The following is a 22,719-nucleotide window of genomic DNA, read 5'->3' on the forward strand; positions in this document are numbered from 1 at the left end:
CCTTCCCTCCTCTCTCCTCCCCTCCTCGGCAGGACGGTGTCGGTGGGCGATATGGCTTGGAGGAGCGCAGGCCGGGCTGCGCTGCTCATGTGCCGGGGACCGGCCGCCTCCTACGGGTAAAAGCCACAGCCGCCAACTTCCCAAGCTCCCTCCCCTCCGCCCGGGGCTTGAGGAAATGTGATACTGGACAGGTCCGGGTGGCTGTCACCGGGGGGTTGCGGGGTGAACAAAGTGTTTTAGCAGAGAGGGTGTAGATTGTGGGGAGGGACAAGGCGGGAACGCTGGTTGTAGGCGGACTGCGGTTACTCAGGGAGGCTCGTCTCGCTTTGGGGGGGGCGAAGAGCTTTTTCTCTCGCTGCTTTCGCTGTGCAAGCAAAGCTCCACAGCCACTTCTCGTACGTCTGTCACCTCTGCGGCTCCATTTTCCCCTGCAAGGCTGGACGTGCTGCTGAACGCCCGGCTTCTGTGCCACCGCTGATAAGGTGTTCCCTGGAGGCCGCTGAAGTTGTGAAGAGAGTACATATATATATATGTAATATGTATATAATACCGCTTATTCTGCAAATCTTAAGTAAAACAGACATAATACTGTATTTTGTTTTCCTTGCACAGATAAAGACTAGGTTCTGTCATAGCACAGCTGGAACAGGAAGGTAGTTTGCAGATTAAGCTTGCTCCTACAGAGCCTGAGATGAAGTGTGGCCTCCAGCAAGGCACAGTACAAGATCTGCCTGCTCTGCATCTGTGCCGTCTTGGTAAACATAGGCAGTATATGTTAAATGCTTCCCAAAGAGCTATGTATCTTAACACTACTAATTCAGTTACAACATAGTGGGAGTTTTGTGTTTGGTTTTGCTTTAACATGGTTTCTGATTATGCCAACCAGTGGAAAATGCAGTCTTTAAGAAAACTTTACAAAAGTCTTCATGCTGACATCCATATTGAATATATTTCAGACTCAAAGAAGCTTGGTGTGGGGAAAACCCAATCTGGTTTAGGTGTAGCTAGTTCCAGTGCAGTGTCTCAGCACATTAAAAAAAACCCAAAAAACCAAAAACCAACACCACCAAAAAAAAACCACTACCATACCCACACACAAAAAACAACTAATTTGTTCTTAGTCCAGAAAGTATTGAAAGTACTCTGCACATGAAACTCCTGAATTTCATTGAACTTTACACTATGATCCAAGAACAGAAAGACAGCATAACCTGTGAATTTCTCAACTCCCTGATATTAATAATTAATCCTAAATAATGTAAAACTGTTTAAAAAAATCACATCTGAGTCAGGAAAGCAGAATATGCATCCCTTGCCTAAATTACATGTTGGTTACCTTTGTTTTAGAAAAAGGTAGCTAGATGGTCATTATTTCCGTTTTAGTCAGAAGTGGAAATGTTTGGGGCAATTACTAACGGCAAGACAAAAGAAACCAACACATTTCTATAAAAATTTATAAGAGCAAGTTGCTCATTTGCTGTGGTGAGAACTAGGATAAAATAGCCTTTTGAAGTATGTGACAAACCAAGAGACGGTATATATTAAAAAAATGTATAAATAGAAAAAGGCAAAACTCAGGTATTCAAAAAGGGATAAGAAGGCCATCTGAGTGCTACTTTCAGAATTCAAGTTATGAAGTTTAAAGCCACATCAGCTGTGATACATGGACTTAAAGGAGGTTTAACATTACAGTCAAACTAATCACTTGAATCACATTTGCGTAATAGTTCAGCAAATTTCACTAAAGTCATAATGGCACGATGAGTTTCTTTGAGCTGTGCTCTTGCCACAGATCTGCACAGGTAGAAAGAGCAGATCCTATTCTGTAAAACAGTCCATTTTCATTTGCCCTATGACAAAAATTTCAGTTTATGGGATTTTTTACCTTTAATCCATCTTTTTAGTCTCTATATGATTGAGACTATGCTTACATGCTGTAGTTAGTTCAGATTTTATATGTTAAAATTGAATTTTTAGTAAGTTGCATGGTACATATAAGGAAATAGATACTATTGTTACGTGGAAGACTGGAAAACAACATTTCTGTAAGTATGTGTGTGAAATTCACATTGATTGAATTCATGAGGCAAGAACATTTATCTAGGTAAATTGAGAAGTGCAGGATTAACCATTAGGTAGCCAAATGGCAAAATTAATATCATATTACTACCTTTAAATAAAATTAGGTTGTTGAAAGGCTGCCTTGCAACCATTACCACACAAACTTGCTTGGGAGACCTTGCAATGGTTTGTACTGTTAAGAGGATACCTTCAATTTGTGCTGCTTTTGCTTTCTCACCAGGTGTTTGTATCTAGACATGGTATCTCAGATTACCTGTTTGCATTTACACATATGTCTTGCTTTGTACTGAAAGCTGATGTTGGGGTATAACGGCCAGGGCTGAGAAGAGGCTTCCACAATCAGTTTTTGTGGTACTTCTTTAGTGGGTGGGTTTTTTGGTCATGTGGTATTTTGCAATTGAGCATTACATCCTGCTGAGATTACACTGACAGAAATATTATTATCACATCCTTCTTCTCCACCCTTATCCCAGTGCAAGGTGGTTTTTGTTTTAGACCCTCTGGTTTATGGGGAACCATAATAATAGATTGTGATTTCTTTGGCAATTGAGAGGCCTTGTAATAACAAGGTGAACAGCAGCCATTTCAAAATTTATGCTATGACAGAATGGGGTTTCTCCTCTCATATATTTCTCTCGACACATTTCTGTAGCCATGGGAAGCTGCTTTTATATTCCCCTTGTTGCAGTCAAGTCTCTTTTTTTCCTCACATTTAACTTAAGTAATTTAACTACATTTATTGAAACCTAAGTACAAATGTTATGTAGCGGTTACAACTGGGTACTGCTCTGCTCCTAACAAGTTTTTATTTAGTCTTCTGTGCACCCTTGAAAGGCAAGTGACCCATATAAATCTCACTGTATTGTCACTGACATCTAGAAAAAGTAATTATTCTGTATTTCTTGAATGACCATGTAGTAATAAGAATTAACTGTCTGAATCTTTCCCTATTTCTCTCTCCCCCATCCCTAGTACTTCAGTAACATCAGCCAAAGTCCAAGTGAATGGAGTCAACCTGCATTATCAGCAGACAGGAGAAGGAAGCCATGCAGTTCTTCTGCTTCCTGGAATGCTAGGTCTGGAGATTTTGTCTTATCTTTGTGGAGCGCCCAACTCTTTCGCCATCCAATCTCAAGCTAGCATGCACAAAACTATGTTGTAATATGTTTGATATCTGATTATGGAACATGGTCATTTAAAAAATTGCTACACATACAGCAGCTAGGAAAAGGCAGAGTTATTACAGTCAGTTAACAGTTTCTCAAGATTTCATTTATCTCACCAGGCACCTTTTACACAATGTCTTGGACTTGTGTAGTTGTCACTCACACTTTTGGATTTAACTGTATAAAGGGGTTGCCCAGCACAGGTGGAAAATAGGTGCAAAACAACAGGGGAAAAATCAGGTCAGCTTTATTTGTTACACAGGCAGAATTATGCATTCCTTTTTAGAAACTAGGTGCATTCCAGTTGAATTAATAGGCATAATACAGCACTTGCAGTTCATTATCATAGCGAAAAAGGCATAGTTGAGACTTGCTTTTTGCTTAAAAATGTGTTTTCATTTTTTGGTTATTCAGGGCAACATCATTAAGATTCACAATGGCTTTTTGAGATTGGCAACAGGTTCTGCTAACTAAGCAGTATCTGTCCATTGAGACCTCTGCTTTTGATAACAATCTTTTAAAATTAACACAGCCTTTTTTTTTTTTTTATCCCCTGGGTTCTTGCAGTTCTAAAGAACCAATCAGACTTACTTCATAGCAGGCTGTCAGTAGGACCATTACTGTGCTCAGAGTTGTGCTCACACAACTCAGTTGCTGGATCGAGATGATAGCATGTCAAGAAGTGAAGAGCAGGAAACATTTGTTCTTCTTGGCAGCAATATTTTCAAGTCTTTGTGAAGTGGTTCTTTCTTTCAAAGAATTCTCAAGGGAAGGGTGGAAAAAAGTTAATGCTAGGGGTGCTTTGGTAGTCATATGTTGTTCAGTTATCATTATTACAAACTTTAATAGTCAGACTTAATGTGTTTACCTTTATTAAGTTTATGTTTTTGGGCAACATGTGGGGGTGGGCTTTACATTCCGACTTGGACATACTTCTTCCTTTTCTACTGATACTGTTTTCAATATTATTGTATAGTACTTACAGTATTAACAGACTAGTGTGTCATGGCAACCAGATAGGTGCTTTTAGTTAAACAGAATTAGTCTCTAAGTTAGTTGTAAATTACATTAAAACAAATATGATGTTTCCCTTTTAACTAGAAAAGTACTAAGAAAACACAGCATTCAGATATGCTTTCAGCCTTGTGGATTTTTTTTTAAGTTACAAACAATATAGTATAGCAAGCATATGCATGATAGTGCAGAGAGTCATACAAAGCCTGTGTAAGAAATCGTGATTAGTATTAATCAGGTTGCATTGGTGTTTTTCAAACAACCTGATATTTTTCTTCTGACTCCAGCTATTAATTGGCATTGCAAGAGAGAAGAGATCATGTCAGGCTGTAGTCAGCTCATTATGGTATGCTGTATACAGCCTTTTTATCATTTAGACAAGTTGATGGTATAGGAGGAGGTATCTGAGGACATATTTCTCCAAGTAAACAGAAAAAAATCTTAAATGCCCTTAAATGGCCTTTTTAATATAACAATGGATAGCCAAATTGATATTTGATGTACATCATTTGAATATACTCAATCTGAACAGGCCAAGTAGCTTATGATCCTGTTACCACAAGACCATAATTTAAATAGGAAATAAATTTCAGTCTTACTACCTTCATGCTAGTGTTCATAGACAGCTTAGTGCAATAGACTGGAGTACTTAATTTTTTAATTCTTTGAAGGTCTGAGCCACATATAAAATAAACTGTTCTGCATCAGAAAAATGGCTACATTTGGCTTATTTTGGTAACATACGTATTAGAAAAATCAGAACTTACATTTTTTTGCTTTTATATCACTACTGTCTCCTCAGGCAAAGAAGTATTTACTGGTGCCTTAAGCTGAGCTTTATTCTCATAGAAGTATTTTATCAAATAATAACAAATGTTTTGCACAGTGCTTTTCACCTACAAATTTGTAGCTTGAGTCAGTATATTCCTCCTCTTTCAGTTTCTTCTGTGCTGTTTGGACAAACAGCAATGACCATGCTAGTGCTTTAAGTCTGTTAAAGAGAAATCCCTACCCAGGTAACTCAGTTTAAGATTCTTAAAGCATCCATGTAGAGCACAAGTTTTGATAAGCTTACACATCGGCCAGAAAGGGTTTGCTCTGGGAATATTGTAGGTAGTTCTAAAGATTTTTATTTTGGTACTTCCTTTCTGAGAGTTGCAATGGTTATTTACAATTAGAAATAAAGTGTACAGCAGTTGATGAATCATCTCTTTTTTTTTTTTTAGAATTAAGGTAAAAGTTTCCCCAGGTTTCCATTTAGAGTATGTATACTATGTGTATACTATGGTGGTTACTGTAACTGAAAAATTATGTTTCAGGGAGTGGTCAAACTGATTTTGGACCACAGCTTAAGTCTATGAATAAGCAACTTTTCACAATTGTTGCTTGGGATCCTCGGGGATATGGACAGTCCATTCCTCCATCTCGTGACTTTCCTCCAGATTTCTTTGAGAGAGATGCAAAAGATGCTGTGGATCTTATGCAGGTAAATCTATTTCAAGATTTTATTATTTTTTACATATATGTTTAAAAACTGTTTTCCTTACATTATGAGAAGGAGGAAGAGTATTGTTAAGCAGGTTGTTTCCAGCAGGTAGCAAGTTAAGTAAAAGAGCATACAAATGAAGGCTTAAAACTGGGTAGATGCACACTATTCTGGAAAATAGTGCTTCCATCTCTTCTGCAGTATACACAGAGGTTTAGCAGTGGGAATTAATTATAAAGCAATATGTTTTCATCCCAAGGCCCTGCCCTAAGAGGTTTGCATCCAAGAATCATGTAAGTTTAGGTAAAGTGTATATAAAATTGAAGTCTCTGCCAAGTGCTCTAACTGAAGGGATTACAGTAGTGAAACATTAAGGTTCTCTATCTAATAGAGTCTTGGCATTTTGCCTTGAGTATTCAATTTCAAGAAACATTTGATTTTTAAAATTAACTTGACACTTTGCATTTTACAGCATATTACTGGAATTATGTTTGTGGGAATTCAAAGGGTTCCTGTGATTGTACCAGATCTTAAGAACTAATACAGCTATTGTGATTATAAAGAATATGGCCTAAAGCTGTTATTACTTCTTCATCTTGCAGAATTTTTTATTTCAAATCTGTGTTTCTGTGTTCCTCTTTTATTCCATCCTATAAGTGCTAACATTTTCTGTTTTAGTTTTAACTATTATTTTGGCTTTGTTATATTAAGCTATGCCTCTTTGGCCGTGTTAAGCATTAAAATTCCAAAAACATGAGACAAGATTCAGACAGTCAATCCAACTGTATTTAATAAGCAGAAACCTTGCAGAAACCCATCTGAAACTGGAAATGCAGCCTTCCTGGAGCATTCTGCATCGCAAAACAAAATAAGTCTGACAGCAGAATCAGGATTAAGACACAGTTTTGCCCTGTAACCATAAAAGCAATCTCTCTGCACTGTAAGTCACCAATTCCTTCTGCTACACTAACAAAGAAAATAAAGATGCTGCCATGGATAGGTTACAAACTTCCAGTCTAAATGTTTGAAAGCCCCTTTCCTGCCTCTGTTCAAATACTAATAAATGCAAAAAAGAAAACAGAGCTGTGCCCAAAGAGTATGTAACCATGTAGCTTCCAGTCAAACAGGACCACAGCCTACCAGTCCCTAAAGCTGCCAAAACAAATAAGGCAGAGCATCCTGTTTTTTTGAAGATATTTATTGATGTAAGCATATAATAACAAGTTATTAAAATCTTTCCAAGCATGGGTAACTTGCTTCTATTTTAGCATAACATAAAGGATAGCAGAAATCCCCAGGAACCATCCCGGCTAGGATTTTCAGAAGAAAACAAAGTCATAACTCCTACAGAGGGCTTTATATTGATATATATACATATGTCATCTTGGCCAAAAAAACCATCCATACAGGTGAGACTTCAGAACCTTTATTCAAGGTTCCTTCAGATTCTGGTGTCTCTGCTGGAGCTGTGAGTTCTGCAGGGTTTCTGTGAAATAACAAAAACTGGAATTCTGCAGAGTATTTAGCACCTTGATTCAGACAAGTCTGCTTTCTGGCACCGCATGTGTTCTCTGAAGGAGGTTGCTTGAAATAAAAGGAGTGTAATGCACATAAGGCCACTTGCTGCACTCCATCCCAATGCCTAACGCCAGCAAAGGCCAATAACAGTAAAACAATCATTATGGAAATAATTAGTATTGATACTTATGGAGCTGCTGACCTAGTGAAAGGATGAGCTTGAACTTCTCCAAGTTTTTGTAGATCAGCTGCAACCCTTACTTGTAATATACTCCCTGTGATCCAATGAAAGCATTCAGTGCAGAGTGCTGTTGCATTGCAACTCATTGTTCTAAGTTACTCCTATCATAGCATATGTGATCGTTTGTTTGGATTTCACATAGTCTGGGATGGAGGAGATTTCACTTACAGGGTAAAATCAGCACAAAATCACCCACAGACCTGAGCTGTGCGACCAGCTGTGCAACCAACTCTCAGGTTATTGTCAGTGTTAGGTAGAGGCCTGTACTGTAAGTAGTTAAAGATTTAAGCAAGCAAACATGCATACCATATCCAACACATCTGTTACATCACATTGTTTTTTGGAAGGCTGCAAAGGTTAAGTTAAATTCCTCCTGCTGGAAATGCATCCTGAGACAAGCCAAAGAATGCAACAAGATAATGGCTGGTAAACAAGAGAAATATTGGAAGCAAATAGATTGCAGTTGAAGCACTGGTAAATAACCTGGCATGCAGAACAAAAAATTTAACCAGCTATTCCACTCATCAGCCAACTTTGAGATCTGTAATTTGCTACTGGCAGTGGGGGAACAGCGCCAGCAACAGCAAAAACTTCAGCTTTACAAGCACTGCCGCCAATTCCTGAAACTTGCCAAGACACCAGTAACCCTTCAGCAGCTCAGCACTCAAAGTTCGTCACAGATAACTGATTTTTCAGCAGGCCAGAGCCAGCTTGTGATCAGCTGCTGAAATTCAAAGTTCTCTTCTCTTGCTGTCAGCTCTTACCTTACAGGTCCCTTTCTTTTCCCTACTTTATTTTCTTTTCAGGCTTAGCTGGGTGAAATGTAATATTGAGCAACACTACAGCAAGCCTAATACCAAGTAAGAAGCCAAAACCAGAAAAACCTGATAGCAGTAGAAGCTTACTAGTTATCAAGTTGACTGATAAAGTTATGCCTCACCTGAGGACCGAGTTTACAAGCAGGACTTAAGTTTCCAGACTAGAAACTGCTTTTTATCTTTCTGTAGTTGTTTCTCTCATTGCTGACATTTTTGCATTCTTCTCTCCAAAGAAAGCAGGCCTGGACTTACAAAAAAAAAAACCACCACCAAACACCGAAACAACCCATTCAACTAACTTGCTCTTTTTTCCTCCAGAAGTACATTGTCTTCCTTAATCATACCTAACAGGCTGTAATTTCTGCAAAAACAACAACAAATCCCTTTGAAATCTTTATGTTTGTTTGCAAAAGAGTTTCCAAACTGAGATCTCTATATGCAAAACTGCAAATGCTGCTTAACTATTGAATATCATCCCTGTACAACCTGCAGATGCATTTGCTCCGGAGCATCCTTACCTTTCCCACCCTTTGCATCCTGAATATCAGACACACAAAATCCTCTCTCCTGTCCCTGCTGGTACCCCCTGCCATAGATTGTGATATATGAGGAAACAAGAGTTTCAAATTCTAGTGGAAAACATTGGACAAGTCAGAATGAGTTAAGATCTTGGTTGTCATATTTTTTGCCCTGAGCCTTCCTTTTTGAGGAGGAGGAATTTCATTATTAATGTTTTGAACTGCAATTCACCATGCACATAAAAGCTTCAGAAAATGTGAATTAGGCACTAAAATTTGATACAATCATGTAGCAAATACTTTAAGCATTTTTTTGGTTGTTACAGAGCAGGTTTTTCTTTAGATCAGCTGGCATCAGTAAATTAGATAACTGGGTTCCATTTTTCAAGTCTTAAACCTTTTTTTTTTCTTTTTAGTTTCGTCTTAGTCTTGGGTTACATACCATCCCACACTGTGATAGCCTTTGCCAACTTTATACCATGAAAATCCGCAGATTCTTAATACCGTCAGGCTCTCTGGAAAGGTCTTTACTCTCTGTTGTAGAGAAACATTTCTTAAGTTCAAAAGAGCTTTTCTAAATGCAGCAAGAATCTAATATGGCTACTGCCTGTTTCATTAAATAGTCGTAGAAAGTTGGAAGGGCAGGTATAATTTCTTGTTTCCTAAATAATTGACCTTTTCTTAAGTATTTTTATGTGTAGCAGGAAAATTATATTTTCTAATTACGAAAGCTAACTATAGTTCAACTGTAGTGTTGCATCTAAATCTGTACAGTTAGTTTTTCAAGAAATATTTGGTATTTGCTTGTACAACCAGCTGATGATTTGCACATAACTTTCTTGTACAAATCAAGGCACTGAAATTTAAGAAGTTCTCTTTGTTGGGGTGGAGTGATGGTGGAATTACAGCCCTGATTGCAGCTGCAAAGTATCCAACACTTATCCACAAGTTGGTTGTCTGGGGAGCAAATGCCAGCGTTACTCAAGAGGATGTGAGAATTTATAATGGTATGTACAAACTGAATATCGTATCATAAAAGATTTATTTTCATTTCTTCTTGACCTAGGAATTTTAGTCATGTAACAGCTAAGTAGAGACAGAGTTGAGGACACAAAATTCACCAGGTTTCTAAGTATAGGGATAGATTAAAGTCATAGTGAGAAACTCCCTAACAGGTACTCTAGGGGTAATATAATAGATTTTTTAACAAGTCCTTACCAACTTAAGCTGCTGAAAAGCATAAGTTATAATAGCTCATCAGTAGTTTTCAGAAAGTCAAATTTTTGTTGCTGTAACAAATTCCTAAAAATAAATTCCAAATAATACTATTGACCTCAGGCTTGATTTCTTTTCTCACGTCTTGTACAACCTTTAAACAAGGTTCACAGAAAATCACTGGGCTAGCACATAACAGCTTTTGCCCCTAGGGCCTATATAATACATAGACAGTAAGAAAACAAGCTCATAACTTACCATTTGAGTTCAGGAAGCAAATAAATCATTCAAGCGAGTGTCCCAGGATGCCTTTCTAATTTGCATTCCTTTGAAGTTAATTATTGTGGTTACAAAACCTTTGCAAAGTAAAGCAGCGTGGGATTTCTGATCCTTGTTCCAGCCATGTGAAATAGAATCTGATTATTTGTCACTCTAAAGGAAAACAGCAAAAACTGCTAGTGAACTCAGAAAGGGACCATCTTTCTTTTTGAAATTAAAAGTTAACCACACAGGCCTGCAATAAGCGTAACTCAGTATAATATCATTTTAATGACTGGAGGTTGATTTATACCAGCTGTGAAATCTGACTGTCTTCAGCTAAATTACAAGTGTATGTGTTGCACATATGTACTTACCTAAACTAAAGCACTTCTGTTAGTAGTAGTATATTTTTAGTTCAGTAAGAAAAACACTTTTTAGCTCTGTGAAAGTGATGCTTTATTTCTTTACATGCTTTTGTATTTATCAAGTTCTTATTCTATAATTATGAAATGTATGTCAGTATCAGCCAAAAGGCTAAAATGTAAAATAAATTAATAAATAAAGAAGTCTTACTTTACACAGAACACCCACAGCAATGCTGACTTTTGACCCCTTCATGGTGGTGTTTTCAACATCTCTCTCTGGGTGCTGGAGCTCAGGGAGGAGCAGTACAAGCCTACAGCCAACCCATCGGGGCATCTCAGCTGCAGGGCGGGGTTTGGTAGGAGAGAAAGGCATTTATTTGGTATCTATGTCCTTTCAACATTGGCTTCCCCCCTCCCTTATTAAATTAATGCCAGCCACAAAGGTAAACCAGGAGATTCTTTAAGGGAAACAGTAACAGCTAGCCTGGAGTAAGCAAACTCATTTCCAATCCGATCCTGCTATAAAGCACTTTCAACCATTGCTACCTTTCTCATTTGGCTGGACAGGCTCTGCTTGTTAACACCTTGCTCCTTTCTTCCCTGAATTCCCATCTGAAACCAGTCAAAAGTTTTGCTAATAGCATACATTGCTGTTTCGTGATTCAGTACTTTTCAGGTCTCTTTCAGGTTCTCTACTATGCCAACATTGTTTTGAGCTTTATCCATACAAGGCTGTACAACTGAAATACAGTTTAGTGAAAGTCATCCCTGTGGATATCTGGTTTGTGAACAGTACTGGAAAATTGAGGGGAAAAAATAGGTAAATCTGATAAATAAATAACTAAAGGGTCAGGTTATTTGTACAACTTTAGCCAGCATGCCATGAATCACAGGGCTCTACTAAGTAGAGTTGCTTGTTTTTCTGTAAGATCATGGCAAATGTACCATGATGTCAGCCTGCTGGAATGCCTTAGTAAGAACTTCCTTCCTCTGAATACTGGTAGGATGGAAGAACTTCCATCCATGAGCCAAAGCAAAAGGCTGAAGGATATTAAAAATAATTGCCAGCCCTGGCACACCGTTATGAAACAGTCCCCTTTTTATACACAAGATACCTCCTTGAGCTCCTCTTCTGCAAACCCTTCAAAAAGAAGCATCAGGAGTTTTAGGACTGAGTCCTTGGATCATTATTTTTTTTCTGTTGTTCCTTGTGACCACGATAACAAGATGATCCTTCTGCAGCTCAGAAAGACCCCAGCAGAGATCATAAAACTGCCTTTTTTTATATCTTTTCCGTAGTATGAATTATTTAAAAACTTTCAGTGCAATTTCAAATTTTAAATACACGTCTGTAGTCTGGTTTAAAAACTTACTCATATTAGGTGTTGACAGTACTGGGTTATATCTTCTTGCTGGAAAGGACTTAACATATTTCAATGTTATTTTATGTAGGCATCCGAGATGTTTCAAAGTGGAGTGAAAAAGTCAAGAAACCACTAGAAGAGATGTATGGACTTAAATACTTTGCAAAAACCTGTGAGGCTTGGGTAGATGGAATATCTCGCTTTGCTGAAAAATCAGATGGTAAGACTTTTACAATGTTAAACTGAAGCAATTATAGTAGCAGACAGTTCTGGATTACAAAATCAAAAAAAAAAAAATCTAACAGTACTCCTAGCAGCCAGTAAAGGAAGGACTGCATATGGCATTAAAACCTGAGTCTGACTCATCCTCATGAATAAAGCAATTACTTTCTAGATGGTTCACAGAACCAGCAAGGTACAGGAGAAAAACACATTTATGGGAAGCATTAGCTGATCACTCTCCTCTTGCTCTGCCACAAAACAACATTATTAAATCATTGCTTTTGGGCAGACTAAGAAGGAGGGATACTGCTCAAGCTTTTTTCTCCTCTCAGTGTTCAGTATCAAAGCATTACCTCTTGGTGACATGTTGAGATATCCCAAAAGTGAGGCATGTTCATTCAATTTCCTGCAAACAGGAGCTGAAGCACTATTTCAAAACTAGTAGCGTATAATGAGTTAAAAAAGAAGGAAGTTCAAATTTCAGGAACCCAGAATTAGGAAACAGTATTGACACAGGCTAGGTGTTTAAAAATCCGAAAAGAATAGCTAAACTAGACAAAATAATTATTAAATATTAATGTCTGAAGATTTCTACAATTACTCTACATAGACTTTTGCAGCCAAGGATACCTACAGTTCAGTTTTAATTCAGAGAAAAAATGCTTTTAATTTGCCTAAAGCAGAAATATAAGGAATCTGTAATTCTAATACATTTTCCTGTAGCTCTTATAATGAAATGAGGTCACATACATTAATAGGCAGCAGGTGCTACAAGGAAAACACTCCTTCATGTCATGTTTTTTCCATAAAGTTTTGCTTGTGATCAGGTAATAGAAGTTCTCCCAGTAGAGTGATGTAGCAAATTATTATCTGATTTTATGATACCATTTCTAGAATGCATCTCTGTATCTCCTTAAAACTAGTTTATTCTTAAGTCCAAAGCCTAGGCTTGTGAAACTCTGGCTGTGACATCCTTTTACTGCCTGCGCATGCCTCAAACATGGTGAGATGGAGTGACTGTGAAAAATAAGCCACCTAGAGACATGTAACAAGGAGATTAATTACCTAGATGCTGTAACTGGGTCAGATATTGGGCAAAGCCTAACATTTCCTGAAAAAAAAATATATAAGAAATCATCAAACTGCAGGTTTTTTCCTTCTTGGGGAGGGTGACTTAGACTACAACAGGCCTCCTTGGAATTAGAGTTAAGACACTGCACAAAAGGTGCAGATATAGCAAATACAAGAAAAGGCATTAATAGAACTCATCTGAGATAAAAGGAGGACAGCAAAGCCTTTATTGGTCAAAAATTCAACTCAAGCTCTGTTTAAGAAATAGACTATTTGCCCTAAATGAGACAGTTTTTAGCGTGAAATGCCATAAGAAGTGAATTTTTAGAAGGTGCCAGCATTGAATGAAACCATATGAGTTGCGTAACGCTGCAAAATTCAAGATTCTTCCTGCTGTTCTGTGTTTTTGGAGTAAATACAATCTAGTGGTTATAGTACAAAACATGTTTAGGAGTGGAAAGTAGGAAATAATAGTTTGACTGCCAACTATGTCCTTAGGTAAATAACATAAATTTACTTGTTACTTGTTCTGAAAAACAGTCAACATTTGTGCAGGTGTTTGAGGACCATGTGTGAAATGTTCTAAATGAAAACATTTAACCAGCAGAACTGCAAACTGAGACTATATAAATAACCAAACAATTGGAAAAATCTCAGTGAAATGGTGTATGACTTTAGAGCTAAGGAAACTGTCCGTATATGAACATTAACTGTACAGCTGTTGATAGCTGCAAGGCTACAACTACAAATAAACCAAAGCTAACTCAAAGAGAAATGGAACATAAAACTCATCAAGTATGTTTTGCCCACAGATTCTTTTGCGGGAACATGGCAAGTTAGGCAAAGAGTATGGAAACTGGGTTACTAAGGGACAAGGGAAAAAGAGAAGGGGGATAAATAGAAGAATCTTTAAGGAAAAGCATTACAATTACTTCTAGTGAGACTAAAGACTAGTAAGCATAAAATTATTCTTGAAGTTCTATAAGAAGAATGGGCAGGGAGAATAACCTTTGAATAGTTTTAGTATAATTTGTCTGAAAGGGTTATTCATTGCACACCACAAAGGGTCTGGAAGGTGGAACAGGCTTGAGTACAATCAAAGTTAACTTGTTAATAAAAGTAGCAAATCTTTTAAGGAACAACCAGTGTGACAAAGAGTAGCCTAAACACAAAGGACGTAAGACTCAGGCTGAAAAGAACAAAGTCAGGGAAGAGCTGCATATACTTGCTTTGAACAGTCAAAGAGAGCCCGAGGGAAATGTGGGACAGAAGTACCTCATTCACTCTATCCATTTGTGCTAGTATCCATTAATGAAGCAAATTTCAGTGAAGTAACATTTTGGAGAAAGAAGTGTTAATTACAGTTCTGCAGATTAATTGCATGCTATCCACAAGGAGAGGCAATAGCTAGAAGCCAGTGGAGTTCACAGTCCTTTACAGAAGCAGTTTCAGTGTTTAATACTATTTTAAAATGAAGTGTGACCGTAATTAATTTTTTTCCCTAGGTAATATCTGCCAAGAGTTGCTGCCAGATATTAAATGCCCTACATTTATAATTCATGGTGAGAAAGACCCTTTGGTTCCAAGGGCTCATGCAGAATACATTCATAAGCACATCAAAGGCTCCCGGTAAGTTATATGATGGAGTATTTATAAAACATTGTTGAAGAAATGAAGAAGTTAAAATCCACAAAGTAATTAAAAAAACCCAAACAAACAACAAACAAACAAAAAAAAACACACAACAAAAAACCCAACAAAACACACAAACAAACAAGACATAACAACCACCACCACAAACTATTTGGACAAGTTATTTCTTCCACAGACAGAACTGTTCTAAACTTCACCAGCAAGTTACAATGCAAATGGTGTAGCTGAACCTTTCTTGTGATACAAGTACAATATTTTAATAAGCTCCTTCCTAATGTTCTCCAAGAGAAACCAAGTAAGATCCTTTTCCTCTTTCCACTCCACACACTGAAGTTTTCCCTAACATTTGTCGAAAAAGGAAATTTCTCCTCTGTTATGGCCATTTTAATACTTTTGTTGCAAGAGAAATAAGTTCTGCCCCATTCAGATATTCCCAGTTACTGGAGAGAAGCATAGGATACCTATGTTTGCTGTGCCTTGTTGGTGTGAACAACAGCCTCAAAGATTTTGTTTCTTCAACCGTGCCATGAATCTTCAGTGTTTTTAAGAAAAGCAAGATGAGGAAAAAAAAAAAAAAAAAAAGAGTACAAATATGCTCAGAGATTACTACAACTCCCTGAAAGGAGGTTGTAGCATGGAGGGGGTTGGCCTCTTCTCCCAAGTAGCAAGTGATAGGACAAGAGGAAATGGCCTCAAGTTGTGCCAGGGGAGGTTTAGATTGGATATTAGGAAAAAATTCTTCATGAAAAGGGCTGTCAGGCATTAGAACAGGCTGCCCAGGGAACTGGTGGAGTCACCATCCCTGGAGGTGTTTAAAAGGTGTTTAGACGAGGTTTTTAGGGATATGGTTTAGTGCTAGAGTTAGGTTATGGTTGGACTCGATGATCCTGAAGGTCTCTTCCAACTGAAGTGATTCTATGAAGAAAATCTCAGGGCACCACCTGCTTCATTTGAAATCTCCAGCTTCCTATAAAAAGCTGAGATTTCACCTGCTGAATTTTCTTCATAGATTTATACACAAAGAGTTCTATTACTACTCAATAACAGACTGATGATTGACACTGGAGGAAATAATTTTTATGAAGGCAGAGTGTAGGGAACTGTTTCATTGGTGTCATCTCTGTGAAAAGCTGAGTGATATATTTACCTTAAAGTCAGCCCTGCTGTTCATAGGCATGCATTATGCCACAGGAAAGATGAGAACAAGAGACCTTCCTAACAGTCACATGCATGTGTTTTATTCCATGTCTGCTAGTTAGTTACTCCCACATGCCCTGCTCAGAACACCCATCATCCTGTTAGGTTTCATTGAGCTCTAAAGTGCTCCAGATGCTGACTAAGGGAAGTGATTACAAAAACTAGACAAGGATCAGATAGCTTCTTTCTGGAAGACAAGCAGAGGAGAAAACAGTGTTAGAAGTTGTGATCCAATAACATGTAAAGGGGTTCTCTGCCATGTCTTCATGCTGAAGTGCTCGCCCAATATATGTGTTTGTCACAGGAGGAATCGGACTAACAGTGTTCCCAGAAATGAATACTTAGGTACATGGTCCTCTTCCTCCTTTGTTGCATGACATGTTCCATTGTGAAGCAGAAGAAAACCTTAAATTTAGCACCTTTTCAGTAACAGGTGCTTCTACCATCAACTTTTCTTGCCTTGATTTTTATCTAGTAGTAAAGTAGAAAAAGCTTTCACTGATTGTAGTGCAGATACATCAGTTACCCACAGTAAGAGTGTGCCATCATTCTGTATTTGTGTGGTATGGCTAGAGTTAGGTACCATCACAGCAGGTTAACATCAGTAGGGAACAGCATAGAGTGTTATGGGTGTGCACAACTGTGTGCTGCTTCATCTTTGACAAAACAGACTTAGTGAAATTCAGAGAGGTGCTACAAGAGTTGGGTGTGTTCACACACTATTGCTCTTTTCCCTGAGACTAAATGGCACTCGTTACCACTGAAAGAAGCAAGATCCTCCTTGCTGTAAGGGGGTTAGATGATGTGAAGGCAACATAGGAAACTATCAGACAAGATGGTTTTAACTGCTGAAACTGCTTAGTAAGTGGTAGGATAAAATTTAAAACATTACTCACCCTCACACAATGAGGTGTTAGAATTACATACCTAAGGTATAAAGTTTTTCCCAGTTTGAAAGAAACAGCAAGTAGCATTTTATGTTTGTCACACTGATACTGGTATTACAGTCTAAAAATTTTACCTTCACAGATACTATTCCTTAGCTTTTGTTAGAGCTGAAGAAATCCTGATTTTCTTGTTTATTTTAATGGATGGTGTTAGTTTTGGATTTTGTCTTTTTGCGGAAGGATTAAAGTTCAAAGGCCAAGATTGGGTGGGGACTAGAAATCTGTTTTGGGAGTGATCTTTTCTGCATGTTCACTGTCCAGCACAACCACTGTTCTCTGAAAGAGGCAAAAGAGCTCTGGTACTTCACATACCTTCTAGAGATGCATCCCACTCACATTAATTTTGGAAGATGATCTTCTTTGCAGATCACCAGAAAGGTTCATAGAAACTGGGTCTAGGATACAAAAACTTGTTTTGAGCTTAGTTCATCCTCCCCAAAGTGGAGCAAGTATTATGCTTGTTTCTTCAACTGTTGCTGTGGTTCACATTCTGAACCATGTAGACAGGGATTAGTAATTAAGAGGTACTTCAGATCTGTATATGGGTAATAAAGAGCAAGGAAAAAGGCATCAAATATTATAATTACCTATACTCACCAAATATAGTGCATATTCAGTGGGTTTTGGCTTTTTTTCCCCTCTTTTAAGGTTGCTTCTGATGGCAGAAGGAAAGCATAACCTTCACCTGCGTTTTGCAGAGGAGTTCAACAGGCAAGTTGAAGATTTCCTACAGACTTAAACCGTAAAACAAGTTAGAGGTGTTTGCCCTTGCCTTGTTTAGGAATTTTAGTTGGCTTTCAATTTCCAATCAAGTTACAGGTAGATTTGAGTCCTGTAAGAAACAACATGAAAGATATTTGCATGAGAAGCACACATTGAGAATATGTAAGCCTCAGTGGATCGGAGCACACCACTGTGCTGCAGAATTTCTGATATGTCTTTAAACTTAAGTCTTGTTGCACAGGCTGAATAATTGTTCTGTGTCCAATAGAGGTGTTAAGAAAGACAGAAAACGTGATCTAGAATACATGCCTTTATGTGCTTTTAACATTAAAGGACAAAAAACATTGTAATAACTGGAATTCAGAAGTGTTACATTAAGAAATCTGGCAAAGTTACAAGTGCTGAGAGGATAATTGGGTACACAGCTTCTAGAGAACGTGCTTCACCACCACTATCAGAAGTCATTCAGTACACATGCCTGCTTTACAGAAGTTCCTTTGATACAGGTTACTTAAGCCTCATCCTCCTCTCCTTCCTCTTCAAACTCCCCCTGCTCATCAGCAGTGGCATCCTGGTATTGCTGGTATTCGGAGACCAGGTCATTCATGTTGCTCTCGGCCTCCGTGAACTCCATTTCATCCATGCCCTCGCCGGTGTACCAGTGCAAGAAAGCCTTGCGCCGGAACATGGCCGTGAACTGCTCCGAGATCCTCTTGAAGAGCTCCTGAATGGCCGTGCTGTTGCCAATGAAGGTGGCGGACATCTTGAGGCCGCGTGGGGGGATGTCACAGACGGCTGTCTTCACATTGTTGGGGATCCACTCCACAAAGTAGCTGCTGTTCTTGTTCTGCACGTTGAGCATCTGCTCGTCCACCTCCTTCATAGACATGCGTCCCCGGAAGATGGCGGCCACCGTCAGGTAGCGACCGTGGCGGGGGTCGCAGGCGGCCATCATGTTCTTGGAGTCAAACATCTGCTGCGTCAGCTCGGGCACCGTCAGGGCTCGGTACTGCTGGCTGCCGCGGCTGGTGAGAGGGGCAAAGCCCGGCATGAAGAAGTGCAGCCGGGGGAAAGGCACCATGTTGACGGCCAGCTTGCGCAGGTCAGCGTTCAGCTGCCCGGGGAAGCGCAGGCAGGTGGTCACGCCGCTCATGGTGGCCGACACCAGGTGGTTGAGGTCCCCGTACGTGGGAGTGGTCAGCTTCAGGGTGCGGAAGCAAATGTCGTACAGGGCCTCGTTGTCGATGCAGTAGGTCTCATCCGTGTTCTCCACCAGCTGGTGCACAGAGAGGGTGGCATTGTAGGGCTCCACCACCGTGTCCGACACCTTGGGCGAGGGCATGACGCTGAAGGTGTTCATGATGCGGTCGGGGTACTCCTCCCGGATCTTGCTGATGAGGAGGGTGCCCATCCCAGAGCCCGTGCCGCCACCCAGCGAGTGGGTCAACTGGAAGCCCTGGAGGCAGTCACAGCTCTCCGACTCCTTCCTCACCACATCCAGGACAGAGTCCACCAACTCAGCACCTTCTGTGTAGTGCCCCTTAGCCCAGTTGTTGCCAGCCCCACTCTGACCTAGAGGGTAGACCCAAAGCAAGGTGCTGCATTAGTGCCCATGGGAGGAACAGAGATCGTCCCCCTTGTCCCACCCCATGCGGTTCATTCCTCACTTCCACCCCTACTATGCTGTTGGTATTTGGCCCTCCCAGGTCACCTGAGTGCTCACAGTGACTCTTCCCTGTGCTTGCAGCTCCTGCTCCTACTCCATCTCAGCCTCACTTACCAAAGACAAAGTTGTCAGGGCGGAAGATCTGTCCAAAAGGGCCGGAGCGCACAGAGTCCATTGTGCCAGGCTCCAGATCCACCAGGATGGCCCGTGGGACATACTTGTTACCTGCAGGAAGAACCAGCGCCAGCGTTACAACCCCACAGCCGGCAGCCAGCGTCACAGTAGCCCTGCTGTGCTCCCTTCCGCCTCCCCGCATTTCACTGGAGCGACATGCTGTCTCGACCAAGACTACTGTGTTATCAGAGCCATTCTGAGAACAAAGCTCTCTTAGAGGCATCACTGGCAAATGACAGCTCTTGTTCGGGGATTTTCCCAGCCTCAATGAACTGGCATGTCTGTCCTATTTATTTAAGGATATCTGAGGAAGCAGACACACTTACCAGCAGCTTCATTGTAGTAGACATTGATCCTCTCCAGCTGCAGATCACTGTCCCCGTGGTAGCTGCCAGTGGGATCAATGCCATGCTCATCACTGATGACCTCCCAGAACTACAAGACATTTTTTGAAAAGGGCAATTATTAACCACAGCTGGCCAGTGCCAATCACACCCAGCAGCACAGTCCGTGCATGCCATGGCCCTGACCACTCCCTCGCATAGCAGAGCAGCTGCCCGGGAGGAAGGTGAGTCAGTGCAAAAGGGCTTCTCTGGCTGCAGCAGCTGAATTAATGGAGAGCACACAGGCAGCTGGAGCACAAAAGTGCAAGATAATTATTTTATAGCTTGTATCCAAAAGATGACAAACCCCAGGTGTCTCAGTTTGGTGGTCTCCCATTGTCTGGAAGTGGCTTAAGACCCTCTAGCCACTACAAGAAGGTGACAGCAGCTGCAGCACCCTCGATGGGGGCTTATCCGTGGCACTGAAACACCTCTGGCTCCCTCCCTCAGGAGCTGGCGCCGTGGCTGCAAAGGGGCGAGGCAGCCGGGGCGGGGGGCAGGGGTTGCACGGCTGCCTGCGGGAAGGCAGGGACGGACCGGGTACATCGCGGCTGGCAGAGCAGCTCAGGCCGCTGGAGACACGGGAGCAGGAGCCGCGATGCCTTAGCAAGCCATGGCGCGTTTTCCTTTTCGGGACGGGGCTGCATGCTACCCGTGGGGTGTGACCCCTGCACCCCGCAGCGGGAAGACTCTCCCGCCCCCACTCCGCGCCGGCCCGTACCTTGGCGCCGATCTGGTTGCCGCACTGCCCGGCCTGAATGTGCACGATCTCACGCATGGTGCAGGTGTCCGAGGCTTCCCCGCTCTTACAACTGTCGCCGCACTCGCCGCTGCAGCGGCCGCGCCCCACGCGGCCCCTTAAATTGGGCGCCGCGCCCCGCCCTGCCGGTGACGTCATGCGGGAACGCCGTGGACCCAATGGGAGCTCGGCGGTGGGGCGTGGCTGCGGTATTGTCTCCCGCGGAGCGAGGCGGGACCCCCGCCCGCATCCGGGGCTGCTGTGCGGTGGGGCCCAGTGGGCGGCTGAGGGCCCACGGGCACCTCGGTGGGCCCTTCCGTGGGCCGCGGGTGGTTTGAAGCCTCGGAGGAACCTCACCTTCAACCGGCGGGAGAAACGCCGGAATCGGACAAGGCGTGGCACGTTTTGTGCTGAAAAAGTGAAAAATAAAAAATAAAGCCTAACTCTTTCTTGCATACCTGTTGGAGCTCATCCCCATACTTTTTTCACCTCTGCTGCACTGCAGCAGCAAAACATGCACTGCGATGTTTTGTTAGCACCCTCATTCCAGCTCAGACCTGCTCAATCATATTTTAATACATTCTCAGCACAAGAATTATCTTTCTATAGCTGAGGCACCCGAAACAAGGCTCAGGGGACTGGGTGGTGATTACAGAGCCCACAGCCACTTTCAAGAAGCAGAACCCTCCTTAAGACAATGCTGCCAAGTCTGTACTTATCGGTCTCTGTTTTTGGGAACACAGAGGGCTGGTATGAAACTACGCTGCTACTTTTTCTGGGTATGGTCTGGTAGTGACAGTTTGAACAGCCATAGGAATGTGATATCTTTTTTTCTATAAGGGAAGTTATGTTCTGTCTTACCAGACACCTACTATGCACCTAATTTTGGAAGATTTTATGATCCCTCTCCTAGCATCTCTGCCTGTTCCCTCATAGACATAAACTGAGGTGAGTACACGGTGGATGACTGAGGAAGGATGAACAGTTCAAGAACAACAGTGAGAACAATATATTTGAACTAACTGAGGAACACACCTGTATCTACACTGCTGCCAAGGAGAATACCCAAAATAAATTTCAGTAAGGTCTATAATGGATTGTGCAGAAACTATTGAACTTGACTATAAAACGTCAATTAATTCAGAGCCGTAGATTTTTCAGTAGTGAAAGTATCTTTGCCATGCAGCTGGCCAGCCTGGTGAGGACAGCTTTACACTAGGACCAGGGAAGGGAGATGAGAACCCACAATGAAACAAGAAAGTGGTGGAGCGGGCTGGCAAAGAGGATGCAAAATGTTGTATCTCATATTGGGCACAACAGAGCTGGAGGGGGTCCACCTCAAGCACAGTATGAAAGTGCCAAAGGGACAGCGTGGCAGGGCAGGCACTCACGCTTTTCCTGGAGAATCAGCGGGCTTGGGTGCCTCTCTGAAGTGCCTCTACACTAACGCACACAGAATGGACAACAAATGTGATGAGTTAGAGATCTGTGTGCAGTTGCAGGGCTATGGGCTCCCTGGGATCACAGGGACATGATGGGACAGCTCACATGACTGGAGTGCTGAAATGGAGGGATGCAGGTCCTTTAGGAAAAACAGGCTGGGAAGGTGGGGAAGAGGAGTCACCTTTTCTGTGAGAGAGCAGCAGAAATGTACAAAGCTCTGCCTGGGAGTGGATGATGAGCATGCTGAGAACTAAAGGCTCAGGATTAGTGGGCAAGCCAATATGTGCTATGTTGTGGTGGATGTCTGCTAAACAGCTTCTGATCAGGGAGAGAAGTAGATAATACCTTCAGACAACTGGAATAAGTCTCATGTTCAAGGGTCCTAGTCCCCAAGGGGGACTTCAACCTCCCCAATATCTGCTGTAGGGACAACACAGCAGGGTACAAGCAATC

General features: G+C 41.2%; 2 protein-coding genes across 4 annotated transcripts in view; one reads left to right on the plus strand and one right to left on the minus strand.

The window, feature by feature from the left end:
* On the plus strand, window positions 1-18,214 carry BPHL (biphenyl hydrolase like). Of its 2 annotated transcripts, none has more exons than XM_082047107.1 (7): window positions 1-116; window positions 3,055-3,158; window positions 5,582-5,748; window positions 9,697-9,850; window positions 12,137-12,268; window positions 14,847-14,970; window positions 17,787-18,214. In XM_082047107.1, the coding sequence occupies exons 1-7, from the start codon at window positions 52-54 to the stop codon at window positions 17,875-17,877; spliced, it is 837 nt and encodes a 278-aa protein (XP_081903233.1). In that variant the 5' UTR covers window positions 1-51; the 3' UTR covers window positions 17,878-18,214. The 2 variants fall into 2 exon arrangements, with proteins under 2 accessions (XP_081903233.1, XP_081903232.1); XM_082047106.1 differs by lacking the exon at window positions 1-116 and adding an exon at window positions 677-768.
* Window positions 18,159-22,719, minus strand: part of LOC309437108 (tubulin beta-1 chain-like) — an 11,998-nt gene continuing 7,437 nt past the window's right edge. Inside the window, exons 1-4 of one of the 2 annotated variants that reach the window (XM_082047104.1) lie at window positions 20,806-21,224; window positions 20,028-20,136; window positions 19,642-19,752; window positions 18,159-19,433 (exon numbers count right to left, since the gene is read on the minus strand). In XM_082047104.1, coding sequence (XP_081903230.1) covers window positions 18,373-19,433; window positions 19,642-19,752; window positions 20,028-20,136; window positions 20,806-20,982 — 1,458 coding nt within the window. In that variant the 5' untranslated portion in view covers window positions 20,983-21,224 and the 3' untranslated portion in view covers window positions 18,159-18,372. Of the gene's footprint in view, window positions 19,434-19,641; window positions 19,753-20,027; window positions 20,137-20,805; window positions 21,225-22,719 lie in introns of those variants that run through there. The other variant, XM_082047105.1, reaches the window with a different exon arrangement.

Source organism: Streptopelia decaocto, assembly GCF_964273445.1.
Source record: "Streptopelia decaocto genome assembly, chromosome: 2".
NCBI classification, from domain to species: domain Eukaryota; kingdom Metazoa; phylum Chordata; class Aves; order Columbiformes; family Columbidae; genus Streptopelia; species Streptopelia decaocto.

Excerpts from the sequence above, each read along its gene's own strand:
- BPHL (XM_082047106.1), top strand. The coding sequence starts at position 692 with ATGAAGTGTGGCCTCCAGCAAGGCACAGTACAAGATCTGCCTGCTCTG. Across the intron at positions 769-3,054 it reads CGTCTTGGTAAACATAGGCA|TACTTCAGTAACATCAGCCA; the intron begins GTATATGTTAAA and ends CCCCATCCCTAG. Across the intron at positions 9,851-12,136 it reads GGATGTGAGAATTTATAATG|GCATCCGAGATGTTTCAAAG; the intron begins GTATGTACAAAC and ends TATTTTATGTAG.